The 21,653-nt window shown below is 35.9% G+C and overlaps 2 protein-coding genes across 3 annotated transcripts; one reads left to right on the forward strand and one right to left on the reverse strand.

The window, feature by feature from the left end:
* Window positions 1-3,899: 3,899 nt before the first annotated feature.
* LOC122296569 lies at window positions 3,900-5,665 on the forward strand. The gene is made up of 2 exons (XM_043106375.1): window positions 3,900-4,842; window positions 5,145-5,665. Exons 1-2 carry the CDS (start codon window positions 3,900-3,902, stop codon window positions 5,663-5,665), a joined length of 1,464 nt encoding a protein of 487 aa, XP_042962309.1.
* A 10,425-nt stretch (window positions 5,666-16,090) lies between these two features.
* Window positions 16,091-20,530, reverse strand: LOC122297715 (wall-associated receptor kinase 2-like). 2 transcript variants are annotated; one of them, XM_043107861.1, is made up of 4 exons: window positions 20,249-20,530; window positions 18,645-19,661; window positions 18,055-18,237; window positions 16,091-17,829 (listed from the first exon to the last, which is right to left on the reverse strand). In XM_043107861.1, exons 2-4 carry the CDS (start codon window positions 19,585-19,587, stop codon window positions 16,784-16,786), a joined length of 2,172 nt encoding a protein of 723 aa, XP_042963795.1. In that variant the 5' UTR covers window positions 19,588-19,661; window positions 20,249-20,530; the 3' UTR covers window positions 16,091-16,783. The 2 variants fall into 2 exon arrangements, with proteins under 2 accessions (XP_042963795.1, XP_042963794.1); XM_043107860.1 differs by having other exon boundaries at window positions 18,645-19,672.
* Window positions 20,531-21,653: the final 1,123 nt, after the last annotated feature.

The raw sequence follows: 21,653 nt of genomic DNA on the forward strand, positions 1-21,653 counted from the left end.
AAATTATATTATTTATTATATTTTGTATTGAAATTTAAAAAATTTATAATTATGAAAAAGCTGATGATATTAAATATTTTCACTGTCACTTTACTCTTCTTTTTCCCCCTTACTGGCCGTAGGGGCCAACCATTCCAAAGCTATCAATATCATATTTTCTTTCTATAGAAAAACACATTTTCTTAACAACCTCAAATTCTCAAGTTGTGATATCCAAATTGACATGTTATACTAGTTAATAATATATTAATATAACTAATTAATCTATTTTTTAACAGCTTAAACTTTTGATATAAATAATGATTTCACAATATCCTCAAATAAAAAAATAATAAATTGGTGAGGATTTTTCCTTGTTGGAAACTATTCAATTTTGACATATTGTTTTGTTGTCCTATTTAGAAATTAATTCCACCCTTTGAAATATTGTTAGTATACTAGTAAGAAATAGTAATTTATAATTTTTAGGGATAAGTACACATGACTTAGGGATGGTTTGGTTACACAAAACTAAACTATGTCATCTCATTTCATATAATCATTACAATTGTCTCAAATTTTCATACAAAATATAATAAACAATTCAATTATTCAAATCCCAAAACAAAATTAATATTAAAAAATTATATTATAATAATATTTTATTCAACTTTCAACAAAACATCTCATTTGAACTGTATAATTAAACTATGAATGATATTTGCAGTTTTAGAATGTGTAAATCTCGCACATTTCTTTTGAAAAAGTAAATAAATCTAGAATCTATATGAAAAAATTATTTTTTAATGAAAGATACTATTTTTTTTTTCAAATTGATTATGCAAGACTTACACACCCTCTAACAATACTCTTCTAATTGATTAAGTGCCAGAAACTTGAGATGTACTGAGGATCATATACAACGGATGTAGATCTCATGAAGTTTCCTAATTTAGTACAAATTAAGTGCTTAAATTTGTTTCATCTTTTTGGTATTTGCTAAATGGATATATAGCTAAGTACTTGCAATCCAGAATGATGGAATTGGGGAATCTTTTGCTTATCCAAAGTTGAAAATATTCATTTTATGGTCATTCCTACTTTTCTTTTGAATAAGATATCATGTCATATCTTGTTGAACCATTAGCTTTATCTTTTTTAGTTTATTTTGCAAGTTTATAATATTAGCCACATGTAATTAAGCTGCCCCACTACTTTTCCTTCATTTGCTATAGGTTTCACGAGAACTTTAAATAATTATATACATTCCATTTTCCTCTAGCTGGACTTATCCATTTGTCTGCTTCTTTGTTTCCTACTTTTGAGTGACCGTAAAAAACAGATGTTTATCTGTAAAAGAAAATATATGCGAAAAATATCGTGACATGGACAGTTTGCAAGTAGTCTATTTCTTTAAAGTTGTTTGATATTGTTATATACTACCCATCACATCGACTATGCCTCCTCCCATTATTTCTTCTCCTCACTCCCCACCATATGTCTTCTTGCTCTCACCACCAATCATCTGCTAGCAGCTAGCATCTTCCTTCAAATCTCTGTTTCTTTCAATCTTTCGTGGCCTCCAAAAGTCATAATTAAACGAACAATAATGATTAAAACGTCCATTACAAATGTAGGAAGGAATCTCACAGTCAAAGAATAACAAATCTAATTATTTTCTCTTTCCTGGAAGAAAAAAAATCAGAGTTTAGATATATAATTGGTTTTCACTAGTATCACTTGCTAATAAACTTGCATTAAAAAATATGACTCACCGACAAGATTCATATATATATGTAATGCCGTTTGGTTTAGGATCATTAATTGGTCACATTCTAGAATTATGGTAATTAAGCAGGGAGACTGCCTTGTTTGTGTAAGAAGTTATTCTCAGATATTTTGCTTTCAAACATAAGTAAAACAAAGGAATTGGCTACTTTGTCGCTTGAGTAGTACTCTTTTATTTGGCTACTAGTCACTTTTAAATTTTTTTTTTTCATTTTTCCTTTCACATTTTTTTAATATATTTAAATATTTTTAAAACATAAAAAAATATACTAATGCAGTTAAAATCAATTCATTAATCAACGTCCTGCTTTTGAACTTAATAGATAGGGTAAATAAGTCTTCTCTCTCTCTCTAGGGCTCTAGGGTGATTGTGGAGGTTTCTGCTACTGCCTGGGTGCAGTGTCATCCTTCTTGGGTATTATGGAGGGTGATTTACATGAGTTGTATAAGCAAATATCGTTAACGGAAATTGAAAATGATGAAGTGGTTGTTGATGTTAGCCAGATGGAGGATTTGAAGTTGCGGGGTGGGAAGTGCTTGGTGATGTCCTTGTTTACTGACAAGCATTATAATTCTTGGTAAAGAGTGTACGTTTTAGAGATCTTAATTCGACTTTCATCCTCGTTGAATTTGAAGATCTTAGGGACAAAGAGAAGGTGGTGCGGGAAGGCCATTGGTCTTTTGATAAACATCTGGTGCTATTGAAGGAGGTGAATGGTCGTCAACAGGTAACTGACATCAATATCTCTACTGCCCAGTTTTGGGTATGTCTTCATGATTTGCCACTCAAGGCGCACAATGTCTATGTCGAGAAACAGATCGGAACAAAAATTGGTTGTGTTGAAGAAATTGACTTGGAGGATGACGAGTTGGCTTGGGGTGAGTTCATGCGAGTTCGTGTTACAGTGGATGTTACAAAGCCCCTATTACAGGGTACGTAGTTTGCTATGGGACGGTCTGATCCTGTCTGGGTACGGTTTTCCTATGAACGTCTACCAAACTTTTGTTATTTCTGTGGACGACTGGGGCATGGTGAGAAGGATTGCTCTTCCTGTCCTTTAATAAAGATGGACGATGGCATGTTCCCCTATGGGTCATGGCTACGGGCTTCACCATTTGGTGAAAGGGCAAAGGATAGCAAACTTTGGGATCGTGATAATAGGACTCAATCATTAAGGGGGAGTCCGTCGGCTGGACGCTCATCGGAGGCGGTTGGTGAAAAGCCCGGTAAGGTTGGTGAGCCTGTTTCAACAGTTGCAACGGCAGGAAAAATTTTGCCAACTGTTATGGATCCAAAACTTCAGGAGGCTGTGGATAAGGCAGATACGGTGGCAGTTGTCCAAGATAAGGCGGTTTTGGTGATGACTCCCATCCCGTTTCCAAATTCAACTGAATGGGCTTGCTAGGTGGGTGCTTCAAGTGTTTTCACTAGGCCAACCTGTGATCCACAACTTGGCCCTAAGGTGGCCCAATTAGGCCGTGCCAAGCCTGATGGGCTTGTTAGCCGTAAATGGAAACGGTTGGCTGGGTTGGATGACCAGCAACCTCTTTCTTCAAAAGTCTCCTGTCGTTCATTACTTGTGAAGAACAAAAAGAGGAAATCCTGCCCTGGTGGTAGTGATCTTGCATCCAGTGCCTGCAAACGTAGCTCTATCAATGGTGCTCCGAAGCAGTTGGAATCGGCAGTGGCTGGTGACCAGTCCTACCGGGATCAATGAAGATCTTAAGCTGGAATGTCCGTGGGCTTGGGAACCCACGGAGCATTCAAACACTCTCTGATTTAGTCAAGAGAGAAGATCCTGATGTCTTGTTTTTGTAGGAAACAAGATTGATAGCACACGAATTTGAGGTATGTAAATTTCATTTGGGGTTTTCTAATTGTTTAGCTGTGGATTGCCGTGGGCGTAAGGGTGGAATTGCTCTGTTATGGGGGCGTGATGTGGACTTGTCTATCTTAAATTACTCTCATTGTCATATTGATGTTGTTGTTGAGTCTGTTTCGAGGGGAGGTGTGTGATTCTTAACTGGGGTCTATGGGTATCCTAAAGTGGCATTACGGGATAAGACCTGCGATTTACTCAGTAAATTATGTCGAACGAAAGGGCAGTCCTGGCTAGTGCTTGGCGACTTTAATGAGGTCTTACACTATCATGAGAAATGGGAGGGGTAATCCTAAACCAGAGAGGCAGATTACAGCTTTTGGTAATGCTGTTAATGATTGTGAACTGAGGGATTTGGGATTCATAGGCCAGAAATTCACTTGGAGCAATTGTCAGGGGGGTGGGCAGTGTGTTTTGGAGAGGTTAGATAGGGCCCTAGTGAATGACCCATGGGGTAGTCGATTTCCTTTTGCCTCTGTTGTTCATGGCCTGGCTACTTATTCGGACCATGTCCCAATTTGGATAAGTACTGACTCTGAGGAGGGTTTTGTCAAGAACAAGAATCTTTTCCGGTTTGAACCTATGTGGGTTGGGGAAAAGGGCTGTGATGATATTATTGCTAGTATTTGGCGGACGGGTGGGTCAGTTAGTTGTATGGATTCTGCGGTTGATTTCATTGAGGATAGTGGAGTTAATTTAAAGAGGTGGAATTCCAATTCTTTTGGGAATGTTCAAAAGAAATTGGTTATGGCCAAACGGCAGATGACTTTGTTATATGAGAAAGACCCACTGGGAACTGATAAGGAGGCTCATTATGAGGCTCGTGAAAAGGTGCAAAAGTGGATGGAAAGGGATGAGTTGATGTGGAAACAAAGGTCAAAAGTGTTGCGGTTGAAAGAGGGAGATTCCAATTTGAAATACTTTCATATGAAGGCTTCTCAAAGGCGTCGAAAGAATAGGTTAGTGAGAATCAAGGATGGTAATGGGTCTTGGCATACTGGTGATCAGAGAGACCGGGTTATTGTTAGCTATTTTGAAGATCTTTTTAGAAGTTCCAATCCCAATGGTTCTCTTGACTTTTTGAGGTCCCTTACTGGTAAAATTACTGCATCAATGAATGAAGATCTCTGTAAAGTCTATATTGAGCCTGAGGTGTCTGCTGCTTTGTCACAAATGCATCCTCAAAAAGCCCCTGGTCCAGATAGCATGTCTCCCTTGTTTTATTAGAAATATTGGCATTTGATGGGTCCATCAGTTATAGGTGCAGTACTCAAAGCCCTTAATTCAGGTGTTTTCCCAACTTTTATTAATCATACTCATATTACTCTTGTGTCAAAAAAGAAACATGCTGAGTCAGTAGCTGATTATAGGCCCATTTCCTTATGCAATGTGATTTATAAGTTGGTTGCAAAGGTTATCTCTAATAGACTGAAATCTATATTACCTTTTGTTATTGAGGAAGTCAATGTGCTTTTGTTCCTGGGCGTTTAATCACAGATAATGTGCTGATAGCTTATGAATTGATTCATTTTCTTAAGCATAAAAGGAGAGGGAAGAAGGGTTATATGTCAGTCAAATTGGATATGAGTAAGGCGTATGATCGGGTTGAATGGGGTTTTATTAGGGCTGTTATGAATAGGATGGGGTTTGAGAAGACTTTTACAGATCTGGTCATGTCTTGTATCAGTTCAGTTTCTTACTCAGTTTTAATTAATGGGGTTCCTAAAGGACCTATTGTGCCTAGTAGGGGACTGAGACAAGAGGATCCATTATCCTTCTATCTCTTTCTCCTTTGTACAGAAGGGCTGATTGCTCTACTGAAAGAGGCTGAGACAAGAAAACAGATTTCAGGGATTAAAATCTGCCACGAGGCACCAAAAATTACTCATCTGCTCTTTGTAGATGATAGTTTGATTTTTTGCAAGGCAGCGGTGGAGGAAGTCAGAAGATTACAAGCTCTTTTAGCCACTTATGAAAGTGTGTCGGGTCAGAAGATTAATAAAGAAAAAACTAGTTAGGTTTTCAGTGCTAATGTAGAAAGGGTGAGGAGGGATGAGATTAGACTACTGTGGGGCACTGGTGAGGTTCAACAGTATGAGCGTTATCTTGGCCTTCCCCCTATTGTTGGTAGATCAAAGAAGAGGGCTTTTCAAACCATAAAACAGAGAGTTTGGCATAAACTCTAGTGTTGGAAAGAAAAATTGCTATCTCAAGGAAGGAAGAAAGTTCTTTTGAAAGCTGTTGCCCTCTCGATTCCCACTTATGCAATGAGTTGCTTTCTCTTGCCTAGTGGATTTTGTTCTGAATTGGAGGGGCTTATGGCAAATTTTTTGTGGGGCCAAAAACATGAGGATAGGAGAATCCATTGGATTAGTTGGAGTAGTTTGTGTCGGTTTAAATCTCAAGGGGGAATGGGTTTTAAGGACCTTAGGTCCTTCAATCTTGCTCTTCTTGCTAAGCAAGGTTGGAGGTTATTACAAGATGAAACCTCTCTACTTCATAAACTTCTCAAGGCGCGGTATTTTTCAACTTCTAGTTTCTTTGAAGCTGGTTTGGGCCACTGCCCTTCCTACTCGTGGAGAGGTATCTGGGAAGCTAAACGGTGGTTGAAGGAGGGGTGTAGTTGGAGGATAGGAGATGGGAAAACACCACACTTACGAACTGATAAGTGGATTCCTCGACATCAATCTCTAGCAGCAGAGGGATATACTGTCACTACGGCAACTAGGGAGGACCTGGTTGAAACTTTATTTGACAACTCACTTAGAGGATGGAATCTGGACATGCTTAGATCTCTTTTCAATCCAAATGTGATCTTGGATATTTGTAAGGTGATGATAGGACCCGAGGGTACAGCTGACAAATGGATATGGGATTTTGAAAGAAATGGCCTGTTTTCAGCTAGAAGTTGCTATCGATTTATTCTTGAACAAAAGAGGGGTTTGGTAGCAGAGGCTTCCGAGATGGGTAGTCAAAAGATGGTTTGGAAAACTATATGGAATTTGCCTGTACCAAATAAACTTAAAATTTTTATTTGGCGAGCTTGTAAAGATGCCCTACCTACAAAGAATAATCTTCTGCAAAAACAGGTGATGTTGGATTGTAAATGCAGCTTTTGTGCTTTTCCAGTTGAGGACTTGCATCATGCAGTACTTAGTTGTGTTCTACTTCGAGAGTGTTGGCAGCAGATGATGCCTGGGTTAAACATAGGTGCTTCTGCTTCTATATTTGATGCAATTCTACAGTTATGTCAGCGGAAGGAGTTTGACAAGATATCAACATTTTGCTCACTGCTTTGGAGTTTTTGGTATAGACGAAACAAAAAGGAATTTGAGTAGCTCGAGTTGCCACCAATGCAGGTTGCTGAACATGCTTTAGGCATCTTGAGAAGGTTCAAATCTGTGAAGGGTCAACCTCGTTTAAAGGTGCAGCAGTCTTTACAGTGGTCTCCTTCTCCAGTTGAGTATTTAAAGCTTAATACTGATGGCGCTCTTTTCAGTGATGTTAGTAAGGTTGGTATTGGAGCTATTCTAAGAGATGATGCAGGAAAGGTAGTTATGGCTGCTAGTATGGCTGCCCATTAAGTAGATTAGCCTGAAACTATTGAATTGTTGGCTGTGTTTCGGGGTATGCAGTTTTGTATTGGGATGGGAATTCGGCATTTAATTGTGGAATCAGATTGTCTTTTACTTATTGATTCCTTGTAGAAGAAAGACATGTTGGATTCCGCTTCTGGTTCTCTGTTTGCTTAAGTTCTTCGCTTGCAAACATGTTTTGCTTCTTGCTCTTATTCTCATGTTTACAGGGAAGGTAATGTGGCAGCACATAGACTTGCCCGTCATGCTTGGAATGTTGAGAATATTGAGATGTGGGGGGATTGTATTCCAGACTTTCTTTCTCAAGCTCTTTGGCTTGATAAATGTCTGTAATCATCTGTTTATTCAATGAAGTTGCTATTGCTTATAAAAAAAAAAAAAATCTTTAATCATTAAGTAAAAAAAAAATTCCATGAACGCATTGAACGGTCAAGTACTATAGCGGTACACTATAGGCAGTAGAGTAGTTTTTTCCAAAACAAAAACCATTTTTTAATTCAAATTTTTTATTTTTTATTTAATCATTAACTAATGAGTTTTGCTATATACAAGCAAAGTCGCGTACTAATCTGCGTATCAATACTGATTCATTCATACTTAAAATTTAAATTAACATTGTTTTCAATAAAATCTACTTTTTGACCAATCACATTAAATTGGTGCGCAGATTAGTGCACAATTGTGCTTGCAACTAGATTTTTCCTTAACTAATTATTATAAAATTTTCATATTTTCAATCAAAGTACAAATAAAAATACAAAATTTTTAAATTTCAAAACAAAAATAGTACTAAAACATAAGAAGAAAAACAAGAAACAAAACACAAAACTGTTGTCTTGCCTCCCTCCCATTGCCAACCACCATTTTCAACGCCATCTACAAAGCCCCATTACCCAACAGGACCTTGTTTCTTCTCTCTCTCTCTCTCCCTCTCCAACTAGCTACATCTCCTTTGTTTGATGGCGTGATCCCCAGAAACCCAGATCCCACACCTATATTGGTTGTCCCTTTTGCATTATCAGAGAAAATCTCTGTCCTTTCACATAGAATCGATGCAAAGCTTCTTCTGAGCCCTAAAAAAACCTTGATTCACACTTGAGTATTTGCCAAAGTTTGCTGATTTCCTTTCCACTTTCTCTATGTCCCTGCATTATTATTACAAACACAATCTAGGTGGTCTTGCTCAAAACCCCATTAGTGTAAACCTCGTCATCCATCTCCGTCCAAAATACCCCATTCCAAGACCTCCCAAGTCATCCCCTACACCCAGACAAAAACACTTCATAACCACACTCATGGAGGCCACCACACTTCTCAGACACCTACCTCGTTTCCAACCTCAAGTCCTCTAGAAAGAAAGCTATGCAACTTAATGCTATAATAGTGGAGACAACCTAATCCACGGTCAGTTGCTTGTAATTCAAAATTATTCTATCATTTTACTCATTTTTTGACTATAATCAAGCATTAATTTGAAACACTCAAACTAAGAACAAAAAATCCCTAATTTTGTTCAAAGCTTACTGCTAGGCTTAAGAATAATTATAATTTAAAGGTTTTTGCACAAGGCACCGTCCACGTGTTATAATTTGATTTGAAAAAAAAATTAAAATTTAATCTTATAAATCAAATTATATAATCAAATTATGTAATGTGGATGGTATGTGGTGTAAAAATCTTCAGATAACACTACCCTAAACATAATGGCTTTATTTGTGTCCCAAGAGGCGGCCGTGCATAATATATTACATCGTGTGTTGCTCCACGTCCAAATAAAACAATCACTAATTCCTTTTACTTACTTTGGAATGCCAATATTCATTTATTTTTTGCTTGAATAATTATTTATTTTTAATAGATCACACCCTTCCTTAATTAATATTGTAAGTCCAACAAGGACAACTATATATATCTTATCTTCCTATTTTTAGTAAGTGTTAACGATTTTTTCGTTTTTTCCTGTTGGACCATGATTGGCTCACTTATTAATTACATCAATATTTCTTTATACTCTAATACTTAAAATTTTGGATAAAATTTTTAGAAATCTTACAAGCCATACAAGTACTAGTGGAAGACTTGTTTTACAAGTCATTCCATGATTGAGCTAGCTCTTAAATCGTTGTTGTGGGAATCTTTTGCTTTGCAAGTGATAAAGATGAATGTGTCAGTAGTTTGATGACTTGATGGCATATATCCTCATTTTTTCAATAAAAAAAACCTAGATTAGAACTCCCATTTCCTTATTAAAAATAAAAAAAATGAATGATGTCATTTATTTTTTGTTCGTCGTTTAGCTACTTTTGCTCATGACCTGTAAGATCAAAATTATTTGCGTTTTATTCCACCTCATGTGTTTCATCTTTTTTTTTTTTTTCCTCGTTTGACTACTTCAACAAATATTTGTTTTGTATATTTTTGGGCTGGAATCCGAGTGGACTTGGCCCAAAAATGAAGGAAATCCAACCGTAATAAGCCCAAACCGAAATATAAGGATCTAAGAAATAAAAATACACAATAAAAATAAATAATAAGGCAATTAAAAACCACTACAACTCTATATTAATAAAATAAAATATTTAAAACCTAATAATGAAATAATCTTCTCGATATATCGGTCAATCGACTCGAGTATATAATATTCATGCTCTATTGGAATATTAAAAAATAATAAACCCTTAAATAAAGGAAATTACTTACCTAATTAGGTTCTACTTCTATGCAAAACCAAAATAAAATTTTCGTTAAAGAAGTCTAAAATATAAACCGTACGTAGTACCATATTAATACTAATGCAATATTGTATTTGAAACTATTAAAAGAGGTGTCTAGCTTAGATTTAACCGTCAGTACTATTGTAAAACTCACATTTTTTTTTTTAATTAATCTTAACGGTTGAAATTTGATAGGAGTACCATATGTCCGTTTTTTATAATTAAAGGCTATATTTTTTAATTTTGATAATTTGATATATAAAGGATATAATTCGATAAAACACTCCATAATTGGAGCATAAATGTCGTACGTATTAGCTTCAAACTAAAACAAAAGGATGTAAAGGCTTCGAAATGATCTGACGTGATCTGTTAAAGTCACTCATGAGAGAGGGAAAAAAAAAAAAGGGACAACTTTATAAATTGTATTTTACTTTAATTTAAAGTAGAACGGATTATTAATTGAAACGTAGAGGGAATGAGGGTGAGGCAACTTGGACTCTAAGATATGATGTGGCTACCATTCTAATTAGAGGAATGATATTTGCAGATTTAAGGTGTATAAATCCTACACATTCATTTTTAAAAAAGTAAATAAATCTAGAATTTACTTGAAACAATTATTTTTTAATGAAAGATCTTTTTTTTTTTTTTTTTCAAATTGACTCTAATTGAATACGTGCAAGAAACTTGAGATGTACTGAGGATCATATATAGTGGATGCAGATCTCATGAAGTTTCATAATTTAGTACAAATTAATTGCTTAAATTTGTTCGACCTTTTTGGTATTTGGTAAATGGATAAATAGCCAACTTGTAATCCAGAATGATGAGATACGAAAATCTTTTGCTTATCCAAAGTTAAAAACAATATTGTTTTGGTCATTCTTACCTACTTTTCTTTTGAATAAGATATCATATCTTGTTGCTTTCTCTTTTTTGGTTTATTTTGCCAACTTTTGCAGCTAGACCTGTACGTGGGGTCAAAAGAATTTGCATTTTCTGTGTTTTCCTTTTCTGTTTTTTCTTTTTTGCTTTTTCCACAAGATTTCTAGCTTCACATTTCTACTTCTTTCTGTCTTTCTGATCTATCCAAGTCCTTCTAACTTTTCTAAACATCGTTTTTGTGCTCCCGTCGCCTCCAACAATTAGCGGCTAGCTGGTGCTTGATCCAGTGATTTTGCACTTAATTTGTACTCTAAAACTGATACAGCGTATTTGAAATACTTTGATTTGATTGTCAATAATTTTGTACAACTCACCTTTTTTTATCAATATTTGCGGTTGAAATTAAATGAGCACAATTTGTTTTACAATTAAAGGGTAAATTGTTTTAGTTTTAATACTTGATATATATGTAAATATAAAATATTTGAGATGTAAGTTTTACCATGTTTTTCTTTATAAATGACATCTAAATCTTCAGATGTATAGAATTTTCCTCAACCGTATATAAGTAGATCAACAGAAGTAAACACTATTTTTGTTTTAAAGGAAAAAAAGAAGCCAGCTTTTATTTCATTACCTTAACTTCTTTAAATTGGTTCCAGTTTTGGTGTTGAGTAATGATATACACAACACATTTTCACAATACATTTTATAATAATATTGTACGTTGAGGGTATTTTTATAAAATAATATTATTTTTATAAGATCTTTTACAAAAATACCCCTCATTTAACACATTGTTGTGATATCTAGGAAAATGTTGTGTAAATCATTTTCCTTGGGTATTTGCATCATGTAGACTTACTTTCTAGTCGTGATGGGACATTTAGGGAATCATCATTGATGTTTTGGGGAATCGTCAGAGCTTCTCCGTCTCTCTTCCACTATCCCTGCCTCAAACACCCTCTCCAGCCATCTCTCTTCCCCTTGTTGTGAGCTATTGTTGTGCTCTCTCCCCCGGCCCTCCTAAAGTCACTGTCGTAAATGATATTTTTACTGATATATCTTTACACGACGGTAATAGAACGCCACTAAATCCTATCTACTTTATCAAATTTGATGTAAACGTAGATAAATGTGTATTTTGTATATTTTGAAATGGCATCATTAATCATGTTTATAATTGGCAAAGCAAGAGATTTCTACAACAATAATTTAAGATCTAGCCCAACAATAATTTAAGATCTAGCTCATAAAACAAGTCTCCCACTAGCACTTTTATGGTCTTTAAGATTTCTAAAATTTTTATCCAAAATTTAAGTGTTAGAGTATAAGGAGATTGTACAGATATAATCAGTGAGCCAATGATCCAACTGGAAAGAACGAAAAAACCTTTATCAATGACTACAATCTCTCTTCCATATATCAAACAGCATCAAAGAAAATACCAATTGAAGACTAATTATTATAGGAACTAGAGCCGAGGGTGGCAAACGAACGAACTTCTTGTGGTTTATAATGATTTTAAGCAATTTAAACCGTAATATTGACTGATTTTTAAGAACATAAACCAAAGGTAATTCAAAAAGTTGAAGAAAGTGGCTAATTATTATACCAAGATGTTACTGCTCAAGCGTGAAATTAGGTAAGGATCAAAGTCCATAGACCTATAAACTATGAAGGAAGTCATGATCATTGTCGATTATGATGGGGAATCTTTTGCTTTCTCGTTTATATATTGTTTTGCTTGCCTTTTGTCGGATCAAAGTAATTTGCATTTTCCACTTGAGTTCCCATTTGCTATTTCAAAAGTTCAGAAGGCATCGATCCCAACACTAATCCTCGTATTTTTATTACAGATGGTGGAATTAATTAACTTTTAGATACGTACAGATCATGCATGACTCCTCAACAATCCATCAAAGTCTACGGTTGACTGTCCTCTGAATGGTTTTAAGATTTCTAACATTTTTATCCAAAATTTAAGTATTAAAGTATAAGGAGATTGTATAGATGTAATCAATAAGCCAATGATCCAACTGGAAAAAATGAAAAAATCTTTATCAATGATTATAATTTCTCTTCCATATATCAGACAGCATCTAAGAAAATACTAATTATAGACTATTATTGTAGGAATTCTAGGGTGGCGAATGAACTAAATTCTTGTGGCTTATAATGATTTTAAGCAATTTAAACCACAATATTGACTGATTCTTTAGAATATAAACCAGAGATAATTCAAGAAGTTGAAGGAAGTGGCTAATTAATATTCCAAAGACTTTGCTCAAGGGTGAAATTAGGTACAGATCAAAGTCCATAGACCTATAAACTATGAAGGATGTCATGATCATAGTCCATTATATATGATGGGAAATCTTTTGCTTAATTATTTAAAGTTATATGACTTTGATCATTCCTAGTTGTGACGCCCCAACTCTCACGTACGGACACGTGGAAATCCGTCGGATGATGACACTAGTAGTGCTGCCTTTAAATTTGCATTTATGCTAAAGTAGTGTGTCGATGATGATCATTTGCTTTCTTGTTTATATATTGTTTTGCTTGCTTTTTGTCAGATCAAAGTAATTTGCATTGTCCTGGTGAGTTCCCATTTGCTATTTCAACAGTTCAGAAGGCATCGATCCACACACTAATCCACGTATTTTATTACAGAGGGTGGAATTAATTAATTTCCCATTGTCCAGGTGATCTAGATCATGCATGACTCCTTAACAATGCATCCAAATCAATGTCGACTAATCTTTCAAACACAAAGAATTATGGTGAAAGCTAGACTTCAAAAAATAATGAACTAATCTCGCAAAAAATATGATTGTTATAAGTACATGAGATACTATTGATGCAGAGAGTAGAGACCATATGCATTATGCCTGCATGCATGCACGTGAAGCTCTCATAGGCAAAGCACATGTCATAGGAAACAAGCTGGATGGGTCATGATCATGAATATTAATGGTGGCTCACGCGTATCCATCAAACCTATATATAGTTGCTAAATCGTTGCCAAAACAGGAATTCACAATATCATAGGAAACAAGCTGGATGGTTACAATGACCTCCATTAATGACTTGTGCCAAGGAAGAGGACAAGTCAGCAGCCACACAAAAAGGCATGGTAGCGTGCAAAGGAGAGGTACCAATCCAGTCAGCACTACACACAAAGCCAAGCACAGCAGAACAATGGAGAAACCTCTAGAAACATGAATTCCTCTATGGTGGGACAGGTGTCAATAAATCCTGCAATCTTGTAAAACCGTTAGTCTCTTTCTTTCTCTATATATACATGTAAATGGGCACTGAAATCTAAACAGAAAACAGAGTATATGAAAATACAATTTCCATTACACATTCTGTCGAGCAGCCATTGTGCACTCTGGGTTTCTTGATTGAATAACATGGAAAAGAACTAAGCCCAGACTTGCAAAAAGCTAGAAGAAACAATAAACGACAAAGCAAATAATTCAAGAAAAGGTGTCGTATACAAAGCCAAAAGAAGGAAAGAAGGAAAACTTTATAATTTTGGATAAGGAAAAGATTCCCCATCATGATGGACTCACATAGAAAACCTGCACTGAAACGGGAAATTGCATGCATGAGAAGAACACAGACTTCCATATTAGACAACAGCCACAATTATAAGTGGCCTCCACTACTTTTCCTTCATTAATTTACCATAGGTTTCTCAAGAACTTTAAATATTCCATTCTCCTCTTAATTATAGAAAGAAATACATAACTTTATTTATCAATTTAGTGAGTATTCCATTACCCCCCATTTAGTGAACGTAAAAAACAGATGTTTATATGGAGAATCAAAGTATGTACCATCAATCCATCCTGACCTGCCTACTGCATGCCTATCATGATCAGATGAAAATATTCAGATGAAAGTATGTTGTGAAAGAAAATTTATGCCAGTTTTGATCGTGTAATTGGATATATATGATATTAGTAAGAAATATATATGTTTTTATGAAGTCCAAATGATAGCTTTGAAAAATATTGGGACTGTTTCTAATTTGATTAAGATTAAGTTAGGATAGTGAGTTGAGATCAAAGTTGAAAGTTAAATAAAATATTATTTTTTAATAAGAAATAATAGTCGAGGGTGTGCAAGCGCCGCGCAATTATTTTAAAAAAAGTAAATAAATACGACACTCACATGAAAAAATTTAATTTTTTAATAATGGATTTGATTTTTTTAATTTATATACATTAGTATGAGACATTACTTTAATTTATATATTTTTAATTTACATACGTCTTGGATGGAGCCTCATATTTATGATTATCATCTTTTGTATTTGAGTTGATGTCAACATCCATATTGTCTATAATAGTTTTTTGAAATAAAATTAATATAATTAATAGATATGTATTTATAAAACATTTTAATCAATATGTTTTGCGTCGTATTTCTAGTATAGTACTCAAGTCTCCTAATTAACACCCCCCGAATTGACTGAACAATAAAAAATAAAACCATTAATTATAAATATAAAATCTGATTCAAAACATACGGTCTAATTACTTATTACCTTTTTTATTGTCTTTAAGTTTTGAACTGCATGTTTTATACCGTTCATTCATTTCACTTTTTCTCCCCTTTTCGGTTTGAATGCCCCTTTAATTTACACATCGTTTCTTCACTGTCCTTTTTTAGTTTTTACGCTTCTTTAGGAAAACAAGGTTATTTTTTCTTCTTGATTTTGTTGCCTCTGTTTTCGGTGTCATCATGTGGCTATTGTTTTCTTTCTAATTTTGTTCCCATCAATTTTAACGCTTCTTTAGGGAAACATGGTTAACATACATTCGAATGTTGGTTAATTTGTCTTTCAAATTTAGTTACGGTTTAAACAAACCGTCACTAAAGTTTATATTTAGTTACGGTTTACCAACCGTCATAAATTCTAAACCGATACAAAAACTCAAATATATTGTAGTACATATAGGTAAGTAACGCACTGAAAAATAATATATATACACACTTGTGAAAACCAATTTTATATCTTAACTGTTAATTCTTTTTCTTCTAGGAAAGAGAAAATAATTAGATTTTTTCTTCTTTTGTCTTCGAGTTTCCAATATTCTATTTCTGTAATTGAGGTTTTAATTATTATTCTACTTTTCCATGTTTAAACATATATGTTTGGATAAAAAAAATAATTCTTTTTTCTACAAAGTAGAAAATTTTTCATATTGAAACATTAAGATACACATAATTTACCAAAAAATAATTCACGAATAAAAACTTATGACATACATTTACACGAATACTCAAAAAGCACACAACTAATTAGATACATGATCGAATTGCTCACTGATACAAAAGCACACCAATACAAAAGCACGCAATATAGCAAAGCACACGAGTTAACAATACTTTAGCCTACAGAATGATCTGTTAACATCCTAACTTGCAAGGATCGAGACCAAAATCTCCATTTAGTCGATGGGCATATTTGAATCCAATCCAAGCAATGGAGCTAGGCCAGCTTACGATAGAAAGCACCTACTAATTGTTGTAGGCAATGACAGCACAAAAAAGATGATCTAGAAAAGCTGGAAGGATTTGGAAAGAGAAAGAAATAGAGATTTGAAGGAAGATGCTCGCAGCTTATTGGCGGTGAGAGTAAGAAAACATGGTGGGGAGTGAGGGGCAGAGAAATAAGTGTATGCAATGGATAGTAGCAATATTAGATCATCCTGACAGTCAAAGATTGAGCATGTGTTAACCCCTAAGGATTATGGATTATCTGCCATCATCTATTGGTTTTAGTGTTTCATTTCCCATGCTGTCAATGGTGCCTGCCGAACAATAGCCAGTGCTAACATCAATACTTGAGGATTGCATGGACGTACTAACTAAGCAGTTGCTCACTCTCTTCTATGTTGTGATTAGCTTTTTTCCTTGATTACCTTTCCTTAATTCTCAATCCATCTAGTTCCACTGCCACTTCCTTCATGGTAGGCCTATCGTCTCCTTTAACACTAAGGCTTCTTTTTACAACATCAGCAACTTTTTTTAGTTCTTCAGCATTACTCCCATCGTAGATGTGATCATCAAGAATTTCCAATAGGCGATCCTGTTCTACCATAGAAACAAAGTATGTCGCCAAATTTCTCTCACTTTCAGGCCTAAGGAAACAAATTACTTTCTTACCTGTTAATAACTCTGCTAAAACAACACCAAAACTATAGACATCACTTTTTTCTGTTAGATGACTAGTACGATAGTATTCTGGATCCAAGTACCCATGTGTTCCTTGCACCAACGTAGTTAAATGTGCTTGATCCAAAGGAATGAGTCTTGAAGCTCCAAAGTCTGATACTTTTGCTGTGTGGTTATCATCCAAAAGTATATTTGCAGTTTTCACGTCTCTATGTATAATTGGCATAGAAGCTTCACAATGTAAGTATGCAAGAGCTCCTGCAGTTTCTGTAGCTATCTTCAGACGCTTGTCCCATGAGAGTAAGAATGATCGGCTTGTATCATGAATATAGTCATAAAGTGTCCCATTACTGATGAACTCATAGACTAGTAAGGGAATTTCTGTTTCCAAGCAACAACCTAACAATTTGACAACATTCTGGTGGTTGATTTGAGTAAGCACAATTACCTCGTTTATGAATTGCTCTATCTGACTTTGATCACTAATTTTGGACTTTTTAATAGCAACCACTTTGTTATTTGGCAACACTCCTTTGTAAACAGTTCCATAGCCTCCTTGACCAAGGATTTTACTTTTGTCGTAATTATCCGTTGCCTTTTTAAGTTCTTCTACACTATAGATTTTTGCTGTATCCATAGATCCCGTGCAATTGTGGAGTCGTTGTTGTAACATTAAGCCACCATTTTGCTTGAACCACTGCTCTTTGAGTTTAACGAGTTTTCTTTTCTTGAGTCCCCAATATACCCAGGAGGTTCCCACAAGGAGCACTAAGAGGCTTATGCTGACACCTGTATTTGCATATTCAAAGTTACAACATGCATTTCGGCCAATTAGACAGTTTCGTATCTCTATCGAGAAGATTATGAACCTTATATGTATTATATTAAGATGACTCAACCAAGATTAATTTAAATACAATGTTTGTCAAGTAAATGATCTACTGCAGTAGTTTTCAAAGTAAAAATCAGTGAGGTTGGGAAATAAAATTCTTATAAATGTATGTAGGTACGTACCCAATGCAATGCTGATGATCTTATTATTAGATTGGCCAAGTACTATAGGCCTGCAATCTGTTCCGTCTTTCCTTCCATCACCTTCGTATCCCTTGGGACAAGTACATGTGTAATTTCCATCAGTGTTGGTGCATGTTGCATTAGCATTGCAAGGCTTCCGAAGGCCCATGCACTCATCAATATCTGAAGCACAGTATATATATATAGCCGGCCGTCACAAGAAATTTCAATGTTTCCATACAAACTTAAAAATAAAAAATAAAAAATTATGGGGATGTAAAACCACTTGCAAATGTGTTGTATCAATAGATAAAGGATAACATCACTCTAGAGCAAATAACCATTCGGCAAGCTAAACTGATCAGCCTAATTAAATTAAATAGAAAAATGATAGTTGCAGTCGTTAGTGTAAAAACGCAATACAATCACTTTAAAAAAATGAATAAAGAGAAGATTCACCTGAAAAAAAAATATTTAATAGTGGGCTCTATCATTTTTCAAAATGACTCTACGATACTGCACACTCTATGATTGTATATTATATTATTCAATTAAGCATTAGATAAAAACGAAGGTATAAGATCATTTACCTTGGCAACTCTCAGGCCCATCGGAGAAGTATGGGTTCCCTTGATAACCCTCCGAGCAATTGCAACGATAACCAGGGCTGCTGGTGGAATTGTAACAATAACTATGATTTGCCTTACATGCATAGCTTTCCTTATTTTTCTTAGCATCTTTGCATGTCTTATTTCCAATTGCCCAATCAAGCACCAGGGGTACAGAACTCCTATTCTTTAAGTTTACGAAATCTAAGGAGGAGAAGTTGTATGCTTGTTCATCCACTATAAAGCCGTAACCACATGATTGACCTCCGAATTCTTTGCCACCAGGTAAGGTGTCGTTGTTCAAGCTCCCAACATTCAAAATATACCCCATTGCTCCTTCTGGGATAGAAGTCTGGCAGCAGCCAATGCCAGAGCAAGACCCGCTAACCACGTTGAGATTTTCGTCACAAAGTGATAAGCATCCAGTGGTGAAGCCCTTCTGTCCCTCTGAACCTTGAATATATGTATAAACATTACAACCAACAGAAGTGATCTTGTTCCTCGTCTCTGAGATGCGAAAACTTGACAAATTAAGCAAGGCAGAGATGCGCGTGTAGTCCACGCGCGAGATGCAATTGAAATTTACTGGATCTTGGGGTTTGCCGCAAGGTGATTGATGTGCTTTATTAAATTCTCTGCAAAGGTGGGCTACGGGGTTTGAGACTCGCAGTTCACCATTCGGTACTGATATGTTCTCAACAGGAATATCATGGTCCAGAAATGGTTTTGGAGGATCGAACGTGTGGTTACAAGTGATGAGAAAAGGTTTGTCAAGGTAACAGCCCTCGCTTGTTCCAAATGGGTAGGGGATTTTAATATTTCCACACTCGCGGTCGCAGGTTGAGTTTGCAATAGATACTGCTGTGGCTGCTAAAATTATGACCCCGAGTAGCAGTTGTTGCAGAAGTTTTCCAGCCATATCCATGGCTTTCCTTTCCTGCACTCTGCTTTCTTTGTGCTGCAGACAGCTTTAAATGCCCTCCTCAATTAGGTACGTACCTTTAGCGAGACTAATTAGGATGAGTTAGAATTTTCATTCAACGCAAAACAGCAAGAAATATGTCTCAATACAAACAGCTTGCGTTTTCTTTATATGGTTCGTTAACAAACATAGATATATAGCAAAGTAAACAGGTCAATGTACATTAATCCATAAAACCGGAACAGCCCATTCACCGGCACCAAATGAGAATATATATCACATTAACAGAACAACATCATAACTCGAGTATAGTATGCAGCGCCACAAACATGCAGCAACATGATTAATTGGATGGAAATTGGGAAAGAACAACCGTATGACGTTGACAAAATGCATGCAGCTCGAGTTGTAGAAGAGAGAGACAAATATAAACAGGCAGCTATAACCGCGTGTAGAATGTACCAACATAAACAAATCACAGAAGGGAATTCCTGCCAAAAACTCAAAGGAACACTGTTCCGAATTGAATTTTAATTAGCCTATAGGTTTGTTATGTTTATCTCCATTTTCAGGGAAGTAAAAGTCATTTTCTTTCTTGAGCAGCAAAGGGGAAAATTGCGTGAGAATAAGATAGGTTTCTTGATAGCAGATCTATGAACCTCACCTCTCCCACTTGAGCACAATAGGATTATTAGCCACTTCCTTCAGCTGCCCCACTTTCCCTTCATTTGCTCTACCTTTCTTAAGAACTTTGAAACAATCTATTCTTCTTTAAAGAAGAAAGAGATACATATATAGACTTGTCTGATCCTCTATCGAACCAACTTAAGCCTTTTTCCCCTCTTGGTTCAACAAAATATGATCTCTTATTCAAAAGAAAAGTAGGAAGGAAGAAAGCAATGTTTTTAACTTTGGATAAGCAAAAGATTCCCCAATTCCATCATGATTGTGGAAAAAAACCGAAACCGCACCGATGGGTTTCAAACATTGAAAATCTCGACCGAAACCGGCCGGAGAATGGGAGGAAACCGTCGTCCTCGGTCTCGGCGTCACTCCGGTCGGTTCGTCGGCGTCGTCGGTTGCTGAGGGAGAGAGAGCGAGAGACGGCGATGAAGCCGCGGTGACTGAGATTTTTGAGAGAGAGAGAGATAGAGAGAAAGCGAGAGAGACTGAGAGAGAGGAGGGGGGCGACGGAGCTGGCCTTGCGTGTGCCTTGAGAGAGAGAGAAAGCGAGAGAGAGAGGAGGGGGGAGCGGCCGGTCAGATGGATTTGTTAAAGAAGTTGAAGAAGAGAAACGGGGAAGAAGAGAAAGGGGACGGGCGCTGTGTTAACCCTAGGGTTAAACGGCGCCGTTCCTTTTATTATTTTTTTCAACCACTGAGTTCTAAAACGACGCCGTTTCACTTAAGTTTAAGTTAAACGGCGCCGTTCCATAAGTGATGTTTTTAATGCACAGGATTTAAACGGCGCCGTTCCACTTAAATGAGTGAAACGGCGCCGTTTAGATAAGTAATATTTTCAAAAAAAATATAAATAATATAGTCGGCCGGTTCAGCGATTTTTCCCTGGGCGAACCGCGAACCGAACCGGCCGACGTCGGTTTGGCTTAAATCCTACCGCCGGCCGACCGGTTCTCTGACGGTTTCGGCCGGTTCCGTGCGGCGGCGGCCGGTCTGATCGGTTCCGACCGGTTTGTCGGTTTTTCTGTACAGCCCTAATATATATATAAAGTATCATATGCATTCCTCAAGCACCAAGAAGGTGGAACCAATTTAAGCAATTAAGGTGAAGCCAATACATTTATACTCCAATTATGGAATGTTTTATCCTTATGTATCAAATTATTAAACTAAAAAATATAGCCTTTAATTATAAAAAACGGACATATAATACTCATATTGAACATCAACCGTTAAGATGAATAAAAAAATGCAAGGTGTACAATATTGACGGTCAAATATAAGTGTAAAACTTGTAGTAGTACTATTTAAAATATACAAACAAGTATTTCCAGTGTGGAAAAAGAAGGCTAAAAAAAACCAAAATAGGTAAAAGGAAAGACATGCAGG

The sequence above is a fragment of the Carya illinoinensis genome, chromosome 15, assembly GCF_018687715.1.
Source record: "Carya illinoinensis cultivar Pawnee chromosome 15, C.illinoinensisPawnee_v1, whole genome shotgun sequence".
Taxonomy (NCBI): domain Eukaryota; kingdom Viridiplantae; phylum Streptophyta; class Magnoliopsida; order Fagales; family Juglandaceae; genus Carya; species Carya illinoinensis.

Coding starts and splice junctions, on each gene's coding strand:
- LOC122296569 (XM_043106375.1), top strand. CDS start 3,900: ATGAGGTCTTACACTATCATGAGAAATGGGAGGGGTAATCCTAAACCA. Junction 4,843..5,144: donor GCATCCTCAAAAAGCCCCTG/GTCCAGATAGCA, acceptor GTTTAATCACAG/ATAATGTGCTGATAGCTTAT.
- LOC122297715 (XM_043107861.1), bottom strand. CDS start 19,587: ATGGATATGGCTGGAAAACTTCTGCAACAACTGCTACTCGGGGTCATA. Junction 18,238..18,644: donor TGGGCCTGAGAGTTGCCAAG/GTAAATGATCTT, acceptor ACTGTGCTTCAG/ATATTGATGAGTGCATGGGC. Junction 17,830..18,054: donor GATCATCAGCATTGCATTGG/GTACGTACCTAC, acceptor ATGCAAATACAG/GTGTCAGCATAAGCCTCTTA.